The sequence below is a fragment of the Caretta caretta genome, chromosome 8 (genome assembly GCF_965140235.1).
Source record: "Caretta caretta isolate rCarCar2 chromosome 8, rCarCar1.hap1, whole genome shotgun sequence".
NCBI classification, from domain to species: Eukaryota; Metazoa; Chordata; order Testudines; family Cheloniidae; genus Caretta; species Caretta caretta.
In genome coordinates this window covers 7,103,894-7,125,255 of record NC_134213.1, presented here as the reverse complement: position 1 = coordinate 7,125,255, position 21,362 = coordinate 7,103,894, and the positions used below count along the sequence as shown (strand labels likewise).

At 50.4% G+C, this 21,362-nt stretch overlaps 1 protein-coding gene across 3 annotated transcripts in view; it reads right to left on the bottom strand.

The window, feature by feature from the left end:
• Window positions 1–21,362, bottom strand: part of CAMK2A (calcium/calmodulin dependent protein kinase II alpha) — a 75,136-nt gene that overhangs the window by 31,436 nt on the left and 22,338 nt on the right. For all 3 annotated transcript variants that reach the window (XM_048860358.2, XM_048860360.2, XM_048860359.2), the window contains exons 3-6: window positions 12,104–12,163; window positions 4,170–4,224; window positions 3,193–3,258; window positions 1,428–1,500 (exon numbers count right to left, since the gene is read on the bottom strand). In XM_048860358.2, coding sequence (XP_048716315.1) covers window positions 1,428–1,500; window positions 3,193–3,258; window positions 4,170–4,224; window positions 12,104–12,163 — 254 coding nt within the window. The remainder of the gene's footprint in view (window positions 1–1,427; window positions 1,501–3,192; window positions 3,259–4,169; window positions 4,225–12,103; window positions 12,164–21,362) is intronic.

Sequence of the window (21,362 nt, the reverse complement as noted above, 5' to 3'; positions counted from 1 at the left end):
TAAGTGGATGTGAGTCTAAGAGAGTCTGAGGGAGTGGAACATTCAAGTCTGCATGGCTGAAAGGAGGAGTAACCTAGACCAGCTTAGGCTCCCTCGGACTACTTGCTGAATTTGGCCCCTTGCTTCTTCAGGGAAGGGGAAACAATCATATGTGTTACAGATCAGAGGTTCCCTCACGGACAGCTCGCCCTGATCTCTTTTTCTCTCATAGAAACAAGAGGTGTCTTGGCCAGTAAAGCCCTCAGTGCTTATGTCCTTATTAATAGGGTTGGTGGCTGCTGTTTGGGCTCCATCACTCCCTATGTTAGGGCTGATGAAGACATATGAATCCGGTTTCCACCTCCGCTGAGGCGCCCGACTCCGGCTCCCTTTCAGTGGCAATGTTATTACATCTATTAGGGAGAGTGATAGTCTAGTTCTGCTCCTTCGACTGCATTAGCCAGCCTGGAATCAGGGCAGCTGGCTCAATAATCCCCAGACAAAGTGCGGGTGAACAAACTGATGACAGCACTGATTGATTCCCAGGTACTACCAGAGTTATTGCTGTCTTTGTAGGGAGAGACGACACTGGTTCAGACTTGGGAGTCACACTCCTCCAGCATTTGGGCCTGAATTAGGGAGGCATTTTGAGAGGAAGAGGTGGGATGAGCTTCCCCTTACAGGAGAGGCTGCTGGGCCGATCTGAGAAGAGCTCTCTCCAGTGAGAGAACATTATAGACCAGCATGTATTAAGCCAGAGCCTTAAAATCCCTCCTGGCCTGCAGGAAGGGAGGGTCTCTGCTGCAGGAGCTCAGTGTTACTGAATTGAATTCCCTGTATGGGACAGCTGGGGTTTTTGGGCTCCAAGACTATACCGGGATAATCAAGCCCTAAAGAACTTCCTGTTTCAGATGACATGAGACCATGGGTCATTTTTCTCCCCTGAACTGGAGGACAGGTTTGAGGAGGCCCAGGTGGGGACCTGAAGCTTCACAGTCACTTACCCATCTTCCAGCCACAGGGGACTGAATAGGTCTCCACGGAGCCCCCACCAATGGCCATCATGAAGCACTCCCTCCAAACCTACCCATGTCTTCCTCTGGGGCTGATCTTGCTCCCTCCAGAGCAGGAGAAAGGCTTTTTTAAGCAGACCAGCTGCATCCTTCTGGAAGGAAAAGTTGGCCTGACAAGGGACCTCCTCATTGTTCCCTTCACCTTTGAAAGTCATGAAGTCAGTGATGCCTCCTGAAGGCCTGACTTTGCTTTGTATCCTTGGCTTTTGGTAGCTCCCACAAGTCATTCTTCTCACAATGTTACAGGGGCACCAGACCTCCGCAGAGAAGGTTACAGCACAAGGGTTCTAGGGCCATCTCTCTCTTTATGATGTATATCCTGGAAGCACTGGCCATTACATGTATACGTGTAGGGAGTCTCACCACAGCTCTTACCTTTAGGTCCCGGTGCACCACGCCCATCTGGTGGCAATGCAGAACAGCTTCCAGGATCTGCTGAATGCAGTGGCTGGAGAGAGAAATCATACAAGTCACATCTGTGCTCTGGGAGAGCGGCAGAGATAGGGCTTCCTTAGGAGTTTCCCTTCACTTTTATCTCTTTTCATCACTTCCCACACTCCCCATCCCTTTTCCCACTAGCAGCCATACAGCATGACTCAGAATCTCGCTCTACAGAGTCCCACGTAAGTGCTGCAAGGAGAAAGGTAGAACAATCAAAACCTGATTGCCAATAAAACTCTCAGTTGTGGGTCATTGAATCATTCAGCCAGACTTAGTGAACAATACAAAAGGAGCACACAGGTTACCTTAGGAACTCTCATGGTTGTCAGAGGTAATGAGCTAAAACAATCCAAACAATTCCCATAGAAACAATGTGAGCAGCTGCATGGAGAACTTGATAATGGCAGTTGGTGAAATCAGGATGCCAGCCTGAGTTTGTGCGATAATATCAAGCAGAGCAGAAGAACTCATAAGACATAAAGCTTATGGTAACTCCAGCCCCATTTCCCTAGTCCTGACTTATGCTTGTGGGTCTCATCAGATCCATTTGTTATATACAGCTCATTAAATCACGCACACTCTGTTGTATGCATGAGAAAGAAAGAAAAAGAAATTCCAGGTGCCAAGAGGGGATTATAACTTTGATCACAAAGCATTTGTCTGCAAAACGAAAGGTCTTGATTTGCATTTTTTGCAGGGTATTAATAGGTGGATTGGTTATAAGCGTATTCAGTGCACGCAGAACACTTAATAAAAAGCTCGCTCCAAACAAGGAAATAAAGAGAATGTTTTCATGCAGAAGCCTTGAATCGGAAGTTTACTGCATGGCTATGTTTACCTGAAGCTCGGTATTATTCCCAGTGTTTGGGATGGGTTAGACACCGGTAAAGAGAGGAAGGATTGTTTGGTGGTTAAGGGCACGGGAGACATGGGTTCTATTCAAAGATCTACCACAGAGTTCCTGTGGGGCCTTGAGCAAGTCACCTCATCTTTCCACGCCTGAGTAAAATGAAGTTAATGTTTCCCTTCCTTTCAGGGCTGCTCTGAGGTTTAATTCATTAATATTTGCAAGGTGCTCCGATACACCAGTGATGAATGCCATCAATACACCTTTAAATACATAAAAATAACTATTGCAACTGGTAAATGTCAAGAATTTAATTATCTCTGCCATATTTTCCTAGGACTTCACAAGGTACTGGCACCCAGACCTGCTTGACTGGGATGCCAGTATGCTACTGGCCTCTCTTATCCCACACATTGGTGACTGAGGAGCGGGGCAGTCCAGCGGCTACCAGTCAGGCAAGTAGGTCGGACACTAACTACATTATAATCTGGGGCAAGGGGAATGCCTGTCTGTATTCACTTACAGCGGCCTGGGTTTGACTTTGGAGAATCGGCAGTGTGGTTACGCACAGAACCCTTGGCGTGGAAAATGAGTTGGCTAGAATAAGCCACTTGCAGTGTCACATCGCGTCGAAAAGCAAGAGCAGCAGATCTCGGAGCACTGCTATAAAATCAGTATACAGTGTGGAGGAAACCGATGTTCTGATACTGTAAATAAAATAAATACAGGAGTCCTTGGCTGAGGCAGACTTCAAGCTCTTGGTGAGGGCTGGGCATCTCTGCCCTTCCCTTGCCTGTCTGTGTACAGCAGCCAAGCCTTGCAAGATCATATTTGGTATGTTTCCATCCTCACCTGGCATCTGCTTCACTGTAGTATTCTCTGGCCACAATGTCCTCGAACAGCTCCCCACCCGTGACACTGTGAATGAAACAGACAAAGGAGAATGTCAGCTCGGGAAGCTCTACATGCCACCGAGCTGTGCGGATGTATACCAGCTGGCAATCTGGCCCATGGAAAGAATCGAAACACAACTGGACAAGCAGCTCAGCAGAGAGTGAGCCGGGGCAAGTGTGGCTGGGGGTGAACGGGTGCGTGGAACTGGTAGGTGACAGGCCTTAGGCACCTGGTAATTTTTTTTCCAGGCAAGAAGAGAACTGATTTCCCATTTTAATCCCTGTCCCAAGGGTGGATCCTGGGTTCAGGAGCCGGTGTGCTAGTCTCTAAGGTGCCACAAGTCCTCCTTTTCTTTTTGCAAATACAGACTAACACGGCTGCTGCTCTGAAACCTGTGCTGATATGTTTGAGCTTGGAGGGACTGGGGAGAGAAAGATGGAGGAATGGCTGCCGCTAATTCATTTCTCCCAGCTGATCAGTGCTTCCTTCCCACCTATGGGGGGAGCAGCATCCAAGAAATGGATCCTGTGACTGGAGGAGAGCGTGCTGGGAAATTGAACCAGTTCCATGCCACCAAAAGTACTAGACTCATCTAACCCACATGCATCTGCTGTGCTCCTGTACATAGCAGGATGTCCTGAAGTTCCAGCGATTTCAGCATAACACCACTTAAACCTGGCAGCACATTCCATCCTTGAAGGGCTAATGGGTTCCCAAAGACACAGAGCTAATTCGACTACGGCTGGAAGCAGGCACAAAAGGGCCTCTCCAGCCTGCCCCGTTACTCTGTGCCTTCCCCTCTCCGTGGCAGTGGCTTCAGGCCCCGCAGAGAGGTCCCTCCTGGGCAGGAGTCAGGGGTGCGATGGCTTTGCATGGTGGCGGAATAACCTGGCCCTTGGGGCGGAGGATGAAACGCAAAGATCACCATTACTTACAGGTCAAATATCAGGTAGTGGTGGCCCTCCTCGGAGATGCTGTCATGCAGCCTCACTGCCGTGGAGACAAAAGGACAGTTATCAACCACAACGTCCTTCATACTCACAGACTTCTCTCGTTCCCGTATGCTCCCGTTTCCCTTTAGCAGCAAGAGTTCCACAGGGGATGGCAGAGGAACAGCAGGGGAGCCCCATAACCCGGAGCGTTTTCCTCCGACAGCCTTCCACTGCCTCGTGCTGCTCACTATTGCAACAGCTAAGCGGTGCTCTCACGGCCTTACCAGTGTCCCTCACACAACAGTGATTCTCCCAGCCCCAGGAGGAGCACGGGTTCAAGGTCATTTGCAAAGCAAGGAGCTGTCTGTGGTTTGCACATAGTGCTCGTCCTTGGCTAAGGCCCTGGGCAGCTGCTTGGTTATCTCGGGCATCGAGCAGTATTTCAGCCACACACGCACTCACACACGCTTCTCTAATTCCCAGGATTAGGGTAGTTTAATCAAGAGGAATGCTGGACTGCAAAGGGAGCCCTGCCAAGGCAGCATTCTTGCAGACAGGGTTTCTCTGCTGCTGGGAATATAATGTTTTTCCTCTGTGACTTCCCTTTCTCCTGGGGGGCCCAGGTGGACCATATGGTGGGGTTGTCTAGGAGCAGCCATGGGACCCCTTTCTTATTAAACATCCCCCCTCTCCTCACCAGTACTGTTCTTTGACCAGAGACCTGAAATGGAAAGAGCAGCACCCTGTTGTAATGTCCAAAGAATAGCCTCTCCTGTCTGCTTCCAGGAGCTTGGGCTCTGGGCTAGTGGCTGTTCCTGAGGAATCCATTCCAAGTGCTACACACGATTCAGGATGTGTAGGGACACAATGCTTTTGTAGCAGTGCTTAATTTGTGCCAGGGCTTGTCAGGGCTGAGCCCCGGCACCTCTTGCATTATAAATTAAGCTCTGTTTTGTAATATTGTTCTGTGCAGAACTCTAGTCAGACTGAATGCAGTCAAGAAACGGCTCACCTCTTCCTTAATTCAGTCTTGAGGGTCAATTCTGCTCTCAGTTACAAAGTTTGGCATTCCAATACTATGTTGATGGAGATGGCACAGAAATAAGACGATTAGATAGATAGATAGAATTAGAAGCAACCCCAATACAGTTACACCAGTGAAAATACGAGCGTAATTTGGCCCTGGTTGTTTTGATTCACAGTCCCCTATGTCCCAGGACCTTATTCTAGTGACATTTAGACTGTACATACAATACATTTAACCCTTTCTGCCTGTGTGTCTGTCACCTGGTCTCAGTACAATCAGGTAAGTCTCAATACTTTTGAAAATGATCTTTAGAAACTAGGGGTAAAAAGAAAAAAATATACAAAAATGTGGGTTTTTTTAAATCCCATTTCTTGTTAAAATTGAGTGGAGTTTTAGCTACTCGCACTTTGATCACAGCTAATTTGGCCTCGGCTCATATGGAAATTTTCTTCATACTTTATGTTTACTGTCCTCGGGCTAATGGGATAGTGGGAAATAATATGCCCTAAGGCTATATCCAGCTCTGATTTTGAATGCAGATTCTTTGCATTCCTAGTGTTATTTTCCAGATTCAGTAAAATGTTCAGTTGTTAATATCACCCCCAACACACCAACGTGAAGAAAAGCTCAGCAGGCAGATCCAACAACTGATGGTGATTGCAGCTTGTGAACCAGGATCCTGCTGGGAATGGGGAGCATGCATTGGAGGGTGTAGAATTTGGAGCAAAAGGGGATTTAAGCACCATTTTGTAATGGAAACAATATAAAGAAAGGCTAGGAAGGAATTGCTAGAGTTAAGAAAGCATATGCTCCCATGACCAGTGCTCAGACAACTCAGCTCCTCCAATGACCTTGTGCCCCAGTGCAGATGTATACAGTCATAGTCATCAAACCCACGAAGACCATGCTCCCCAATGGACACCCTCCAATTTGGGCAGTCAGGTGACATCCCCAATGAACAGTCACATCACTAGTGCTCACACCATCCTGTGCCCCAGGGCATGTAGAGAGCCACTTCCAAGACCTCTGATGGAGAACAGTCAGGGGGTTCTTGGAACAGCGATTGGGTTCACTTTGCCTGCAGTCATGTATTTATTAGTCCAGCTCTTTAGATGCTCATTGCACAGAGCTGCAATTCAGAAGCCACTACCTACTTGTTCTCTTTGTTGTTTTTTGCCTGTGTTCTCTCCAGAAGAAGGCTGTCACCTGCTTCGACATCCTTTCACCTTCAGTCTCCTCTCAAAGGGACGACTTGAGTCACCACTATCATCACTGCCCAGGAAGACAATGACCCACCAATGCTGATGTCTCGCTGCGAGGCAGAGTCCTCCAGGAGGTTTGTTGTTGTATTTTCATTAATAATTACGGAGAGAAAGGAAAAGGCTTGTCATGCCTGAGTGGGTCTTTGCTCACAGTCCCTTTTGTGGAGCTGATCTGAACCATGGCTGTTAGTCTAATTTATTAGTATTTCCCCCTTTCACATTGCTGGTTTATGTATTCATCCTCCGATGCTCAGAGACCTGCAGTCATCCAGTTATTCTCACGCTTAGTTACGACTTTTCTGTCTTCCTGTGACGGCCACGTGGGTCAAGAGAGAAACATCAAGTACATAAAAGGTTGTTACAAGGAGGAGAGTGAAAAAATGTTCCCCTTAGCCTCTGAGGATAGGACAAGAAGCAATGGGCTTAAATTGCAGCAAGGGCAGTTTAGGTTTGACATTAGGAAAGACTTCCTAACTGTCAGGTTGGTTAAGCACTGGAATAAATTGCTTAGGGAGGTTGTGGAATCTCCATCATTGGAGATTTTTAAGAGCAGTTTAGACAAACACCTGTCAGGGATGGTTTAGATAATACTTAGTTCTGCCATGAGTGCAGGGGACTGGACTAGATGACCTCTCAAGATCCCTGCCAGTCCTATGATTCTATGATCCCCTCCTGTTCCATGAAGAAGGTATCCGATTCCTGTGAGGATCCTCGACGCATGTCTTGGGGAAACAGTCAGTGACAGGAGCCATGCCAAGGATCTGTACAGCCGGAGGGCTGGACGGCAACAGAGGCCTGGAGTTTCACACAGGGCCTCAGAACTGAATGAATTCAAAACCTGAAAGTGAAATTCAACTGACACTGCCCTGGTTTGCTCAGCGTGGGGGTCACTGCCATGTGAAACCCCCAGGTTCCTCCAGGATTCCATCCCAAACCAGAAATTCACCCAGTGTCACTCAAACCTAGGCCCAAGCCACTCCGAACTGCTCCAAATCTGTCGGTTTGGTTACGGAAGTACTGCACAAAGCTTTGCCCTCAGGGATGTTCAGCAGCCATGCTGGGGGTCATGAAGGCTTAAAGCCTCCCATGCCCACCTACATACCACAGCCTCCTTCAAGCCTCCATCCTAATCTCGGCCACCCCTAGCCACAATGTGTGCAATGGTTCGAACTTGTATAGCTTGCCACCTGGGAATGCTTTATGTGCCTGGATATTGACCACCACCAGTAACTGCAGAGTCTGCCGTGTCCATGGGGGATGATGTCAGTGAGAAGTTGCCACAGGGAATGAATGAGAACCCTGCTAAGGGGCCCACATCTCATCAAGAAGGATTTTCCACCTCTCTCTTTTCCTGTGGGATCCAAAAGAATTGCACGTTATGGGTGTGGCCCCTGAGGACTAACACTGTTAGAATTATTCAGGGGTAGGGGAGGATCTGACCTGTTATTTACGAAGGAGCTCCAACATCTACCAGAATTAGAGATGGGTCAGATAAAACCCTCAAATCTGGACTCCCCTGAGCAGTAGGGAAGCTGAGATCTGGATCCATGTCATGCAGCTGGTTCCCATCTCTAGAATGGGCCAAAGCAACATGCTAGACCTAAACAGCTTCAAACGTTGGACCTTTGGATCCATCTCTAATTAAAACAGCAGGGGATGGTCCAACCCAGTGGAAACGCCCCAGTCCCTCCTGCGGTGCATCCCCCCTGGAGAGGTAGTAGTGTCCCGCAGCCCATGGCTCTGGCTTCTGCCAGGAATCTGGGCTCCACTGCAGACTGGCTTTCCTTGCATTCCTGATGGCATTGATTCTTCTTTCTCCTCTTTAATTCCAGTCTGCAGCCTTCTAGTTCATGCCAGATCATCAGTGGGTAATTAGGCCTGTTTGTGCTGCAGTCAGGGGAAGCTGTGCTCCCAAGTTTCCAGGCAGCAGTGAACAGTGGGGGTGCGAGGGGCGGGGAGAGAAGTGCCTTGTGGGTATAAATAGCAACCAGATTGGTTTCATTAGCATCTTGCTCTGTTAACCCTTTCCAGCCCAGCGCTCCCTGCACCAAGGCCAGCGGTGCACGTCAGGCGTGCACGCCAAGGATGAGTGGTGAATAAAAAGGAGGCAAGACTTGTGAAGACCAATCTGCAGCATACACTGCCCTCAAAATGCAGGGGGCCTGGAAGACCTGCGAAGCCGATGCTAAAACTCCCATTCACGTCAGTGGGAGTGGGGCCTGGCCCAGAGAGCATACGGCACAGCAGCTCTTCGCCGCTCGAGCTTATGCTGTTGAGAGGCTGATTCAACGGATTGGCCCATCCAGTTACTGATTATCTGTGCTACGGGGTGCTGGCGAGAGGGGGAGGAGAGGGCTGCATCAGACCAGCTCCCTCTTGCACCCTTCCCCCGTTCACTTGCTTGCCATCCTTGCCACTTTGCAGCAGTCACCTGCTGCCATGACGGACACTTGTGTTTCCCATCGGAGGAAGCTCCCCGGAGTTCCGTTGCTGTCCACCGGGGAGTGCACCATGTGCTCTGACTTGGACTGTTTCTTACTCCCGTGACTGGGCTGATCTCTGCACATGGAGCCTGTTACAGGAAGGTTCCCGTGCCCTGACATCAGCAAACGACATGCCTGCAGGTGCTCCCCCTCCCCCGCTGAGCAGTGGGCAGCCTGCAGGTGTCGGGGTGGGCTGCTAGGGATGCCTGGTCTCAGGGCAGCTTTTGACAGACCTTCCCCTCCCCCCCCCCCCCCCCCCCCGCTAATGGGGCGTGGATCTGAACTAGAGAAGAGGAGGAGGAGGAGAGGATGAAGATGATGACTGGCCAGAGATGAGGACTCACGGGCCTGCCCCCTGCCGGGCAGTGGCTTGTGGAGATAAGGGAATCTGCATCTATTAGCAGGAGAAATGCTGTGTTTCCTGTATGAACTTGTACCTGCCTGGCAGTGACAGGCTCATTCCCTGGCCATCTTCTTACAAATGCCCATGGGGTCATTTTAGTTTCCAGAAGGTAGGTGCTCAGCGCAGAATGCCGGCTAGCTGTGCCCAGGACAGAGTAGCAAACCTTTGGCAAGGGGAGACTTCCCTTCCTCTGTGGTCTGTCCTGTGCAAAGGGGCCAGGAAAACGCTCTCTTTGTCCTAGTGTTGCCAGCCCTCCAGGATTTTCCTGGGGTCTCCAGGAATTAAAGATTAATTTTTAATTAAAGATTATGTCGTGTGATGAAATCTTCAGGGATTCATCCAACCAAAGTTGGCAACCCTACTTTGTCCCTGCCCCCAGATTAATTGTGTGAATGACACTTTGCACGCCTCGGGCGCTTGCCACTGGAGGACCTCAAAGTACTCTAATGAATCCAGTCTCCCAGCATCCCTGGGAGGGAGGCAGATATTGTCATCCCCATTGTACAGGTCAGGAGTGAGGAGGCATGAAGAAGCAGAGGTCACTTGCTCTGTGACTAAAGCTGGGAAGTGAATCTAGTGGCAATCACCTGTTCTAACTACTTACACGCAGGAGCCCTGATCTGTTCCATTATGTGCTGAGTCCAGCTATGTAATAACTGTGATGGCTTTGTCTTCTCTGTCCTGCACCTTTCATCTTTCCTGGAAGTGGAGAGAGCAGCCTGTGTGTCCTGCAAGCTCCATTCAGGGAGCAGACAGTTCACCGCACTCTTGCCGGCAGACTTTACTTTTGTTCTTTCTTGTGTGGTTTCCCATACGATACTCCTTTCTTTGAGCAGGGAAAAGCACAGCACCCTCCACCTCTGGGGACTGCGCTCTCTCCCATTTCCAGCCCCAGAGAGCCTGGGAGAGATTTGGAGGCTGTGTCGCTTGGGAGATGCCAGGGTGGCAAAGATTAGTTGTTAAGGAGCGAAATGCCAGGGAAATTGGCAGCATTGCTGCGATGGCCATCACCTTTCCCTCCCTCCCTCTCTCTGCTCTGCCCCCCAGATTCTCGCACTGCTTGGCTGACGCCCCTTCTCATCCCTCTCCCGTTTGCCTTCCCTTTGCCCAGGAGCGTTGTTCCAGCTGGAACGAGGGGAAGCAAATGCCTCTGTTGTCACGGCAACAGCTTGGTCCAGCGTGGTCTGTGACTCGAGCTGATGCAGAGAAGACCTGACGCTGCTGCACTGGCTATTTGCCTGAGACAGATTGAAGCTGACAGGCTCTTTATGAGCTGAAATATTTATGAAGCAGGCACCGTGTGTGTATGCATGTGCGGGGGGGGGGGCAGTTCCAGGCAGAGCAGACAGCGCAGGGCAGATGGAGTCTGGTCAGCGTGGGCTCACCCACGGGACTGACTTTCTGCTGCCACTTACTGTCTCCCCCTCACCGTGGTGTGCCACAGAACTGTGGTGAGCACGGCATGACGATGTGATTTGCCAGACAGGTGCCTTGGGAGGCACTGGGGAGGGGGCGGACAGGTGAGCGCGCGAACCCAGACCGGCCACGGCTTGCAGCGCTCCGCATTCTGTGGCCGACGCTTCAGTGCGTGGCTTGTTCCAGCGGCCCTCCCCGCCCAGACAGCGGCCGACTTCACCTCGGCCCAGACAGGGAAAGCCAGGCAGCAGCTAGACACGCCGGGGGAAGCCCCAGTTTGGAAGGAAGCTGGCTCCATCTCAGCACGGTGGGCCGCTCTGGGGGGGATACCATTGCGGAGCACCTGCTCCCGGCGTCGCAAGCCATTTCCTTTTCAACATGGTGCAAAAACCCACCGACGCTCCTGCCTGGGGGCAGAGTCCCCGTGGGAGAGAAGGCTTTCCCTAGCTCCCGCCCTGAGAGCCACGGGCCTTGCTCACCACGTTCCCCGCTGAGTGGGGATCTTCCTCTGGCACAGCCAGCATCAGCTTGGGCTCTGGGAGAATGGTGAAAGCGACAGATTGAATCAGCATCACTGGCAGGGCTTGGGGCTGGGTTTTTTTCCCCTCTCTCTCTCTCTCTTCTCCTGGCCTATTTCTGTCTTTCCCAGAGGCTCAGGAGTTTTCCTGGAACAGCTTTTCTGAAGGAGGCTACCATCAGATGGACGTTTGATGGGAAAGCCCCCACCCCCCGTTTCATGTCACCCGCCTCCGCAGCCCCCACCCCTTCGCTGGTCCCTGATGGGATCTGCTCTCCCTTTGGAGAGCCCTGAGGAAAGGAGCACCTGGGCAGTGGGAGGTGGGGAGGGGGTAAAAATGGAAGCACTGCCCACTTAATGGCATGCTCCTGCTTCTCCTTATGTGGCCAAGTGCTATGCACAGGGCCCGATCCAAAGTCAATGGGAAGCTGTCCGTTGATTTCAGTGGACTTTGGATCACACCCTTAGACCTCATTGGAGGAAGTCACCCCACCGAGCCAGCCATTGAGTGTTCATGTCCCATAGGGAGCAACTGCTGGCCTCTGGGAATTAAGGCCCTTGGCACCTTGTTCTCTTGTCACTTACAAAGGTCTCCTACTCCAGTTGCACTGACCTCAGGGGAGCCATTCCTGACTGGCACAGCATGAGTGGGAGGAGAACAGGCTTTTGCCCCTCAGGTACACCTTTCAATACCGACAGAGGCCTCAGCTTGTCCAGCCTCTCTCAGTGGGAAGTGGAGGTGGGTGCAGGGTATGACTGGAAGGAAAGGAATGCAGAGGGGTTCCCGCTCCCCACACACACACGTCCCCAGCATGGAGAAAGACCCTACCTATGTTTGGATGCTTCAGAAGACGGCAGATCCGAGCTTCTCGCTCCAGCTTCTGGTGATCTGGAAAGAAACAAGTCACAAGTCAAGGTTGAGGGAAAGGTCATGCAGGTTCCCTTCATCAGGAGACATGGCTATGGCCAAACCCGCCTCCACTTCCTCTCAGGCTCTAGAAAATATAAAGGCTCCTGGTGGGACTTGATGCTGCCCATGCAGGGGTCCCCAGCGGCATTCTAGGAGGCTGTTGGGGGGAACCAGTCACTTTTACCCTTTAGGAACAGGGTTGAGGATATTCTTCAACACCAAGAGGATCTAACATATGTATATTTCAGCCAGGATATCCTTGAGGAGCACACCCCCAGGCTAACCTCACAAGACCCTGTATCACTTTCAAATGAGATACAGGGCCTACCATGCCTCCTCATGGATAGCCTTCTGCCTCTGTCCCCACCAGCCTATCTCTGCCCCAGGCTCCTTGCCCCAGTCTCTCCCCATGGCTTCTCATCCCAGTTTCCTTTCCTAGCTAATCCCAGTCTCACACACTGAGCTCCTTGTCCACCCATCACGGTTACCCATCTCCGCCCAGGTCCTCAGGTTCCTCGTCCCTCTCTCCTTCCCCAGCCAGCCCCAGTCTTCCCCATTCCAGGCTCCCCATCAGATCTCAGTTTTGCATTCACTCCATTCCCAGTTCCGGTATCCTCACCAGTCTCAGTCCCAGCTTCTCATCTGATCTAAGTCCCACCCCACCCCCAAGACTGGCTCCGAGTCCCGTCCCCCCCCGGCCATTTCCCACCCTGGCTTCCAGTCCCAGTCTCCTTGCTGAGACCATCCCAGCCCCCACCCAACTCCCAGACCCTGCCTCCCTCCCCATCCAGCTCTTGTCCCCCCTGCATTTGAATCAGGCTCCCTCCTCCTTCCCCTCCTCACTGCCTGGGTGCCAGCATAGGTGAGACTCTCTGCTCTCAGTTCTGGAGCCCAGCACCACAGCAGCCTGCAGCAGCCCAGAGGAGCAATTGCAGGGAAAGTCCTGCTTTGGTCCTGCAGCCCCAGGCTGGTGCATCCTTGGTAGCTCTGTGGGGCTGGCAGTCCGGTCAGCAGGTAGGAGCTGGGTGGGGATGGAGCGTGGTCAGGGCAGATAGAATCTTCAGAGAATTTAGCTTCCAAGTTCTAACAAGTCTCTACTGAGCATGTGCAAACTGAGATTTTGCAACAGTTTATAACTTGTTCCGATTTGGCCAGTTTCCCCCTTGATAACAGCAAAAGGCACATTCTTGACATCAGGGTGACCTCTCTGCCCAATCTCAAGCCCTCTCTCCACAGCATGGAGACGCTAGTGCTTTTCACCTAAACGGCTGTAAGAACTTTTTAAGCTGGGCAACACGATGTATTTTCCCCTAAACTAGTTCTTGAAAATGGCTGAACCATTTCCACGAAGCCCCCCACCCCCAAAAATCAGCCTAAGGCAGACACACACCATCAAAAATGTCAGCGCTAATGGTTAGAATTTGGCAAAGTTACAAAGCAACAGAAAATGGGCTCTTATAATGGGAAATGACAGACAATCTGCCTCTCTCTTTTTTCAGCCTCTCTTTTTTGTTTTGTTTTTTTGTCCTGCCCATTCTCTGACCCTCTTTTCACTGGATTTGTTTCTTCTTCTCTCCTATAACCCCTGGTGCGTGCGTGTGTCTCTCTCTCTCTCTCACTCAGGAAAAACACAAACCTCATATGGTGGAATTTTGGAATGCAAGATGTACAGAATTAGGCAGCCTGCATTCTCCCATCCCTAGCGGACAGAGTGTGTTTTGATGTGACGAGAAGATCAGGGACAACAATCTCACACTGCACCAGAGGTGCCATTAACATCAGACTCTTAAGCTCCAGCAGACCACTTACTGCTGTGTGCTTGTGAGCACAGGACCAGCCTCTCCCTATCTTTCCAACATCTCTTTCAGTCTCTCTCCAACACGTGCATGTTGACACAAACTGCAATCTAATTCTCCTCTAGCGTCCTTCGGCCCTGATAGTGCTCTGCAGTAACACTGTTGAGGAGCATGACTCAGGCGCTAACATAGACACACATGAACCACCGCGAGAACATCTCACCCCGTAAGGTTACCCTGTGTTCAGCGAGCACCTCATTCCACCCAGGCTGCTGCATACGGCTTCCCTTTCCCAACTTCTCTTCCCTTCTCAACACCACTTCAAATATACCTGGTTCAGGAATTCCTGGCCTCACAGTTATCCCTGAACTTTGCAGTTCTTTGAAATCCAGTACAGGGAACCAGATCCAAATGGCTCCTGCGTTCCGTTCTGGGATGTTCTGAAGTGATTTTGTGTTTTTTCCTCTGCATTTTACTGCCTTCTCAGTCCATGAAATGGACTTCCTGGGAAGAGACACGTTCCCACAGCAACCATTTGTGAATGTATTTCATGGTATCAGGCACTAAGCAGCAGCAAGAAGAAACAGGGTTATTATTAGAGCTGGGCAAACCTCAGCCATGACTATTGCCATCCTGGTTCACCCCCTGGAGTTTAACTTTTGAGTTTCAGTGAATCCTGCCTGTCAGATTCCCATGCAAGATCCTCACCAATTCCTCTCCGCTCCTGGTGTTTATACCCTTCCAATATTTGTAGACTATTATATGTCTCCCCTTTAGCCATTGCTTTACTAAACTATACAAGTTTAGTTCTCGGAGTCTTCGCTCAGAATTCCTCCCCCATTGGCCCCTTGTACTTCTTGCTTATCTCTCAACTCATAGACTCAAAGACTTCAAGGCCAGAAGGGTCCATCACGATCATTTAGTTTGACCTCCTGCATGTTGCAGGCCACAGAACCTTGCCCACCCACTCCTGTAATAGACCCGTAACCTCTGGCTGAGTTACCGAACTCCTAAAATCTCTCCATTTCATCAACTTCTTTCCAATTATGTGGTGGCCAGACAGTAATGCATAGTCACATCACTTAACGCACTGCAGGAATGGGCTCATATACTCTGGTGATATGCACAATATAAAAATCTACACAGAATAGAGCAGAACAGAGCATTCCAGGTGCAGTCACAGAAGGCCTGTACAGAGACAATCCACCCCACTCCCTGGGATACTTTTGTATGTACAGTCCAGAGCCACAGTAAACTTTTTCATGGTCTTTTTCAGCACAGCCAGTGAATTGCCCTGAGAAGCACATTCCCACTGGCTTTTCATAGATTCATAGATTTTTAAGGCCAAAGGGAAACATTACAGTCATCCTTGTCTGATCTCCTGTACAACACAGGCAAGAGAAGTTCACACTGTCATTGTTTGGGTCAGTCTGAGCTAGTTCCTCTTCCCTCTGTCCACCTGGGCTCTCCGTTATCAGGCATCACTCATTGAGGGTGTCTGCCACACCATGTCACGGAGGAAGTAGCCAGCACTTCCCCTGGCACATGTGGCAAGAGAGGGCCTGCGATGGGCTACATGGAGAATGTTGCAAAAGCCAAGGACTGGGCAGGGATGCCACTTTGCTCAGATAACATGATCACGGGCATGGTATAAGAAGCAGACAGGACACAGTTTGCTCTGACACGTGGCCTACAGTGGGCCCCAGTAATATTCCCACCTCCCTTTATTTGTTTAAGGAAGAAAGGAGTGGCAAAGCCCTGCAGAACACAACAAGCCCTAGCATACCGGAGGGCTCCTCCCAGCCAAAGGCAATTCACCAAGCACAGCTGCTTTCCCTGCCGTGAGCTGCTCAGCTCCAGGACTGCTGCACGTGCCCGAGGAGTACTGAGAAAGCTGCATGCATGGGCGGAGAAGCCCTGGGGGCATTCTCCTAGCAGGATGGAGGCCCCGGGCTAACTCACAGGAGGGTACAGTTCCACCCGTCACAGCATAAGTCAAAGGCTGCGAAGAGCAAGAGTCACCTCCAATCACAGGGCTGCACAGAGGGGGGGCTGGGTTGCTCTCCTCCAGCTGGCAGGTGACATGAGCTTCACTTCTCAAAGTCTGTGCTCTCACTGCCTTGTAATGCCCGAACAGCAGGTCAACAGCACTGATGCGAGTAGCGCACGGGTCACACTCAATTCCATCTCTTCCCCAGCACATCCTCCAGCTACAACACAAATGCTTCCTCGGGTCCAGGCGGCATCTCATCGTGCACACTGTACTAGCGAGACAGATTTCACCTCTTGGATTCCCGCACACTCCCAGCAGAAGATGAATGTGCTGGGACAGCTCAGGCGCTTTCTCACTCAGTTTTTTGATCCTGTGTTTGTACTTTGGGATGGGGAGGTAGCGGGGAGTGAGGCAGGAATAAAGGAAAAGGGATTGGATAGAGCACGGGACTGGGCACAGGAGAGCTGGGTTCTGTTCCTGTTTCTGCTGGGTGGCCTTGGCCAAGTCATGTCACTGCTCTGTGCCTCAGTTTCCCCATCTGTAAAATGGGGATAATATGATACTGACCTCCTTTGTAAAGTGCTTTCAGATTTACTGATGAAAAACACCATAGAAGAGCTAGGTACCATTATTATTTTGGTAAAGGCCCTTGCTTATTGAGAAGAATTCTTTTGGGAGGCATGGAGTGCCCTTGAAAGGAGAAATGATTAATGCAAACAGCAGTTGACTTGACTGGTCATTTTCTATGTTTCCCTTAGCTAGGGTCCTAAGGGAGGATAGCACAGGAGTGGGAGGCAGGACACCTGGGCTACCTTTCTGGCTCTGCCTCCAGTCTTCCTGTGTTTTTTGACCTGTTGTGCCTCAGTTTCCCCATCTGTGAAATGAAGATGCTAATACTTCCCTATCCCCCATAGGGCTAACTTCATTAATGCTTGCAGAGTGCTTTGAGATCCTGAGAGAGACAGCTGTGCAAAGCATTATTAGAAGTGAGACAAAATGGGAACCATTTATCTGAGCTCTGAGGCCATTAATAAATGGGATGTAGACCCAAACAAACCAGGTTTGGATCACTTGACTAATGAGATTTTGCAAAGCAAAACCCCCAGCCCTGCTCCTGCCCATCCCAGTCATTCTGAGATTCAGAATAAATGTCTCTCCCCTCACCCCCAGCTTTTCCTTCTGCCTGGTCCTGCATTTGTACCATCACAGTCTGTCACCATTGAAGTGACTGCAAGGTCACAACTCAGGCGTTTGACAGCAGAGGCGGCCAGGAGGGGGTTGGCGCTAACTAAAGCACAAAAGGTACCAAGAATAAATAGTGAGAAACAAGTGCAATGGATCCGAGATGGCGAGAGGAGATAAAGCAGCAGCCCTGGAGCCTGGCTGGCACTGGACAGAAGAGTTACATCAGCAGTCTGATTTCCCCCGGGCCACCCCAATTTTGGCACAGAAAGACCAACTGTGGGGGAGGGAAGGGGAGTTAAATCTTCATGTCCCATTCAGTCCGTGGCCTCCCTCTAACATTGTAACCAAAGGCATCAAGCACTCCTGTTGTTTTGCCACCAGGAACAGGACTAAAACAACAATTGAGTCCACATATAGTAGCCACCGAAGGGTCCAGCTATTACTAACCTGGGTACATTTGATCCAGTAGCCTAAAGGTTAAAGGTTTGTTAGTCCAGTAGGAACCCTTCAGTCCAACTATTCACCACTAATGGAATTGTGTGGAAACCTTGAGATGCTTGAACTGTTTACCCCAGTCTGTTTGACTGACCCCGCACGGGGGGAAAGTAAGTACAGCCTTTCCTACCAATCCTGCAGTCGTGCATGTGTTGGGATGGGCACTCGCAGAAAAGCGCTCCGAAGTTATAACAGAAAATCTTTTTATACACACCACAAAATATGCAGCATCAAAACGAGAGGTGCATAACTGAGAAATGGCTGTGTCTGTTGAAATGAGACACCACCAGCCATCAGGTGCCTGGGGGAGTGAATTTATCATTTGCCTTCTGAGCTTCTGATGTTGGCAAGCTATATCCTGCTGTCCTTACTCAGGCAAAGCTTCCAGTGAAGTCACTGAGTAAGGAGAACTGATTAAGAGTGGAGCAAAGACTTCAGAATTTGGCTACTGGCTCCTCTGATATTTACCAAAGAGATACAGACTAAAATGTGGTGGTTTTAGAATAACCTTACTTGGGCCTGTAGCAGGATTTTAACTGATGATCTTCAGCATTAAAAGTAGAATCTTAATTACCTGAATAATAGGGTAGCTAAAAGAGTAACTCCATTAGCAGTCGGCTGTAATGGACTCTTATCCTCCCTCACTAGAGGTCCCTTCCAACCCTGATATTCTATGATTCTATGATTCTATGACTCTTATCCTCCCTCACTAGAGGGAGACAAAGATGCAACTTCTAGTATGCGTTGCCCATTCTTTGCTATTCAAATCGCCATGTGCTGGACAGTGAGGTCAGGAGACAGAGGGTGGATTCTACGGAGATCAGTCCCCAAATCACAAGGCAGCCTAGCACTGGGACAATACATCCAGGTTGATGGCAAGCACTGAATCCCAGACCATCTGACACTGGAGAATATTTCAGGAAGTGCATATTAGGGAGATTAACTCTCAGTCCTTGAGTCCGGCACTGGGATGTTGATTGCAGGGAAACAGAACAGATCTGGATTTGCGATTAACATAGTTGTAATCCCTGGCAGGAGAATAAGAAGGGAATGGTTTCCGCAAATTCTTGCCAGCTACATTCCAGTGGCTCCTGGGATTCATGGGGTAGACAGACTGTGGGAAGATTAGTGATATATGGAGTTTTAGCAAGGAGCCTGGCCCCTGCATGAAAGGGAGCAGTGGTGATTCACTCCATCCAGCCCCTCAGGGAGAAGAAGTGGTCCTCACAGCCAGCCGCAATGACAGTTCAGTTTGGATAAACCCCGCAAGTGCTGGATGCTTATCTGCTCCTTACGGGGCTTTTGGAACCACAAACGCAGGTTGGAAATCTCAGGAGGATAGATATTTTCTGCCTGCTGTTGAGAACAACCTGAATAAGGGTGGGAGATTTTGACAGACATGGTCCCTGTCCCAGCTGAAACCTAGGGCTGGGATTTTCAAATGGACCTAAGTGAGGTAGGAGCACAAATCCTATTGACTTTCATTGCGACTTGAGCTGCTAAGTCACGCAGGTCTTGTTAAAATCCCACCCTAGGAGGGCGAGATGCATGAAAAGGAAATCTAGCGGGCTGTGAAAGGTAGTCAAACTTCTCCAGGGTCCCCCAGCGGCGTCATCTGAATTTGGAGTTCTGTTCCACCATCTCTCCAGGTTTCACTCTTTGCTGCTCCTCTCACGCTACATCTCAAAGCTTCTCCTCCCAGCGCTGGCAGCTTTCCGACTCTGGATACTCCCTGAGCCAAACCTAGCCCCATTCTCCGCACCTGCAGGAGCATCAGAATGAAAACACGCGTGGCCTTTGGATGAATGAAAAGGCAAGAAGAACAAGCCACTTCCCCTCCTTGGGCCTCGCACTCTGCAGCTATCCACCACTGACCTGCCTCCCAAGGGTGCCCAGAGGCTTGTTTTGTTAGTGGTTTAAAAGGGCTTTGAGATGCTCAGGGCAGAGGTGCTGCAGAAGGACAGAGAGTTCAGATCAAGTGGGGAAGACTGTGTTTAGCTCAGGAAGGCTAAGCAAGCAGTCTGTAACACACACGCAATATACGGCACCCACTCACCTTTCCAGATACCTGCACAGAAACACCGCCACATACACCTAACCAGCAGCAGAGAGACACACCCAGACACTTGCCTGTCTCACACAACTACCTGCATGCACTCACAGCCCTGCAGGTGCCCTTACACACCCATGCACACACCTGCTTGCAGGTGTGCACTCTCACAAAATCACTTGTCATGCACACCCCTGCAAGCCTGCATAAAGTCTCCTCCTCACAGCTGTGGAGACACCTGTACACTGAGGAATGCATGTCTCCACACTCACCTACATGCATCCCCGCAGACCCAGCCTACGTGTACATAGATACCCACTCCTGGCCAGGCTGCTGCTTGCACCCACTGGCACCCACACCTATGCAACAGACACACAGCTCAGTCTTTGCTTCCTTCCTCCCTCACAGGCCACAACCCTCCAGGAATGTAGCAGAGAATTGGCAGATTTCCTGTTCTGGTTTGTTCAGGTTCTTATAGTGCATCCAGCACCGTGGCATTCGACACCTGACAGTGATGCATTAACCAACACAGCTAGCTTGGCCCTGGGTAGGAACTCTGGGTTCAGAGACACACAGGGAGCTGAGAGGGCTCTGGAATTGAGCCGGGGCGTGAGAAGGAAGCACGGGAGAGATGAAAAGCAAAGGGAGTTTCAGTGCAGTTAAGCACAGCATGGGTGCCGTGCTTTGCAGAGGCCAGGAAGGGGGAATTCCTCCTCCTACTCCCAACAAAAGCCGGTGGCACTGAAACATGGCAAGGAGCAGGGAACCTTTGCAAGTGATTTCTGTGTATGGCTGGAGGGGATCTGGATTTAAATCAAAGTCATTGCTTTCAAAGGCCATTGGCTCTTGGGGGTTTCACCTGAATTGTGTGCCCAGAAACCGCCGATCAGGACACCCCTTGGACGTGGAGAGAGAGAGAGGCCAGATTTGGGGCTAAAACGTCTCCTGACTCAAGAAGCAATGGCTGAAGACACACAGCCACACAACTCACTCTCAGTGTCTAGGGATACTGGGCCTCTGGTATTGCCCCCGCCCTTCTGTACCTCAGCAGCAATGTGGGGGGCTTTGAAGAGGAGCATTCATCAATTCTCATCCCCTTTTCCTTCCCCTCCCCCTGTATTCCAGGGTGATTCGCATCCATCATATGATTCATCCTCATGGAAGGCAGACAGCCCATTGCATTTGATCTTGACCCCGGGGCTCTAACAGTTAGCAGCTATGCTGCTCCTCCACCTATCCCAGGTACGCTTTGCTCCTGGTAGAGGTCTTGGTGGAAGGATCAAAACTAGCTTCCTGACACTGGTGAAATAGTAGCAGTATCAAGACTCTGCTGGGTGGATGGCTGACAAAAGATGCTGGTGACTTGATCCAGGTCAGCCGGCAGAGTAAGGCTGCAGGCTCCTCTGCGTATTTAAGGATGAAGATGCTGGGCTACTGCTGGAGGGGTAGACCAACAGAAGCCTGAGAAGAGGACAAAGAGGGAACCAATGAAGACACAAAAGTGGGTGGGGAGGAGGGAAGAGAAAGAAAGTAATTCAATCTGGTCTTTCAGGAAGCCCTGAAATCTGCAATGCTTCCTGGCTGGTGGCTTCTCTGCTGCCAACTTCGATCTGCATGGAAAAGCCAAGCATTCAGCCCTCCAGAAGAATCCGACCATCT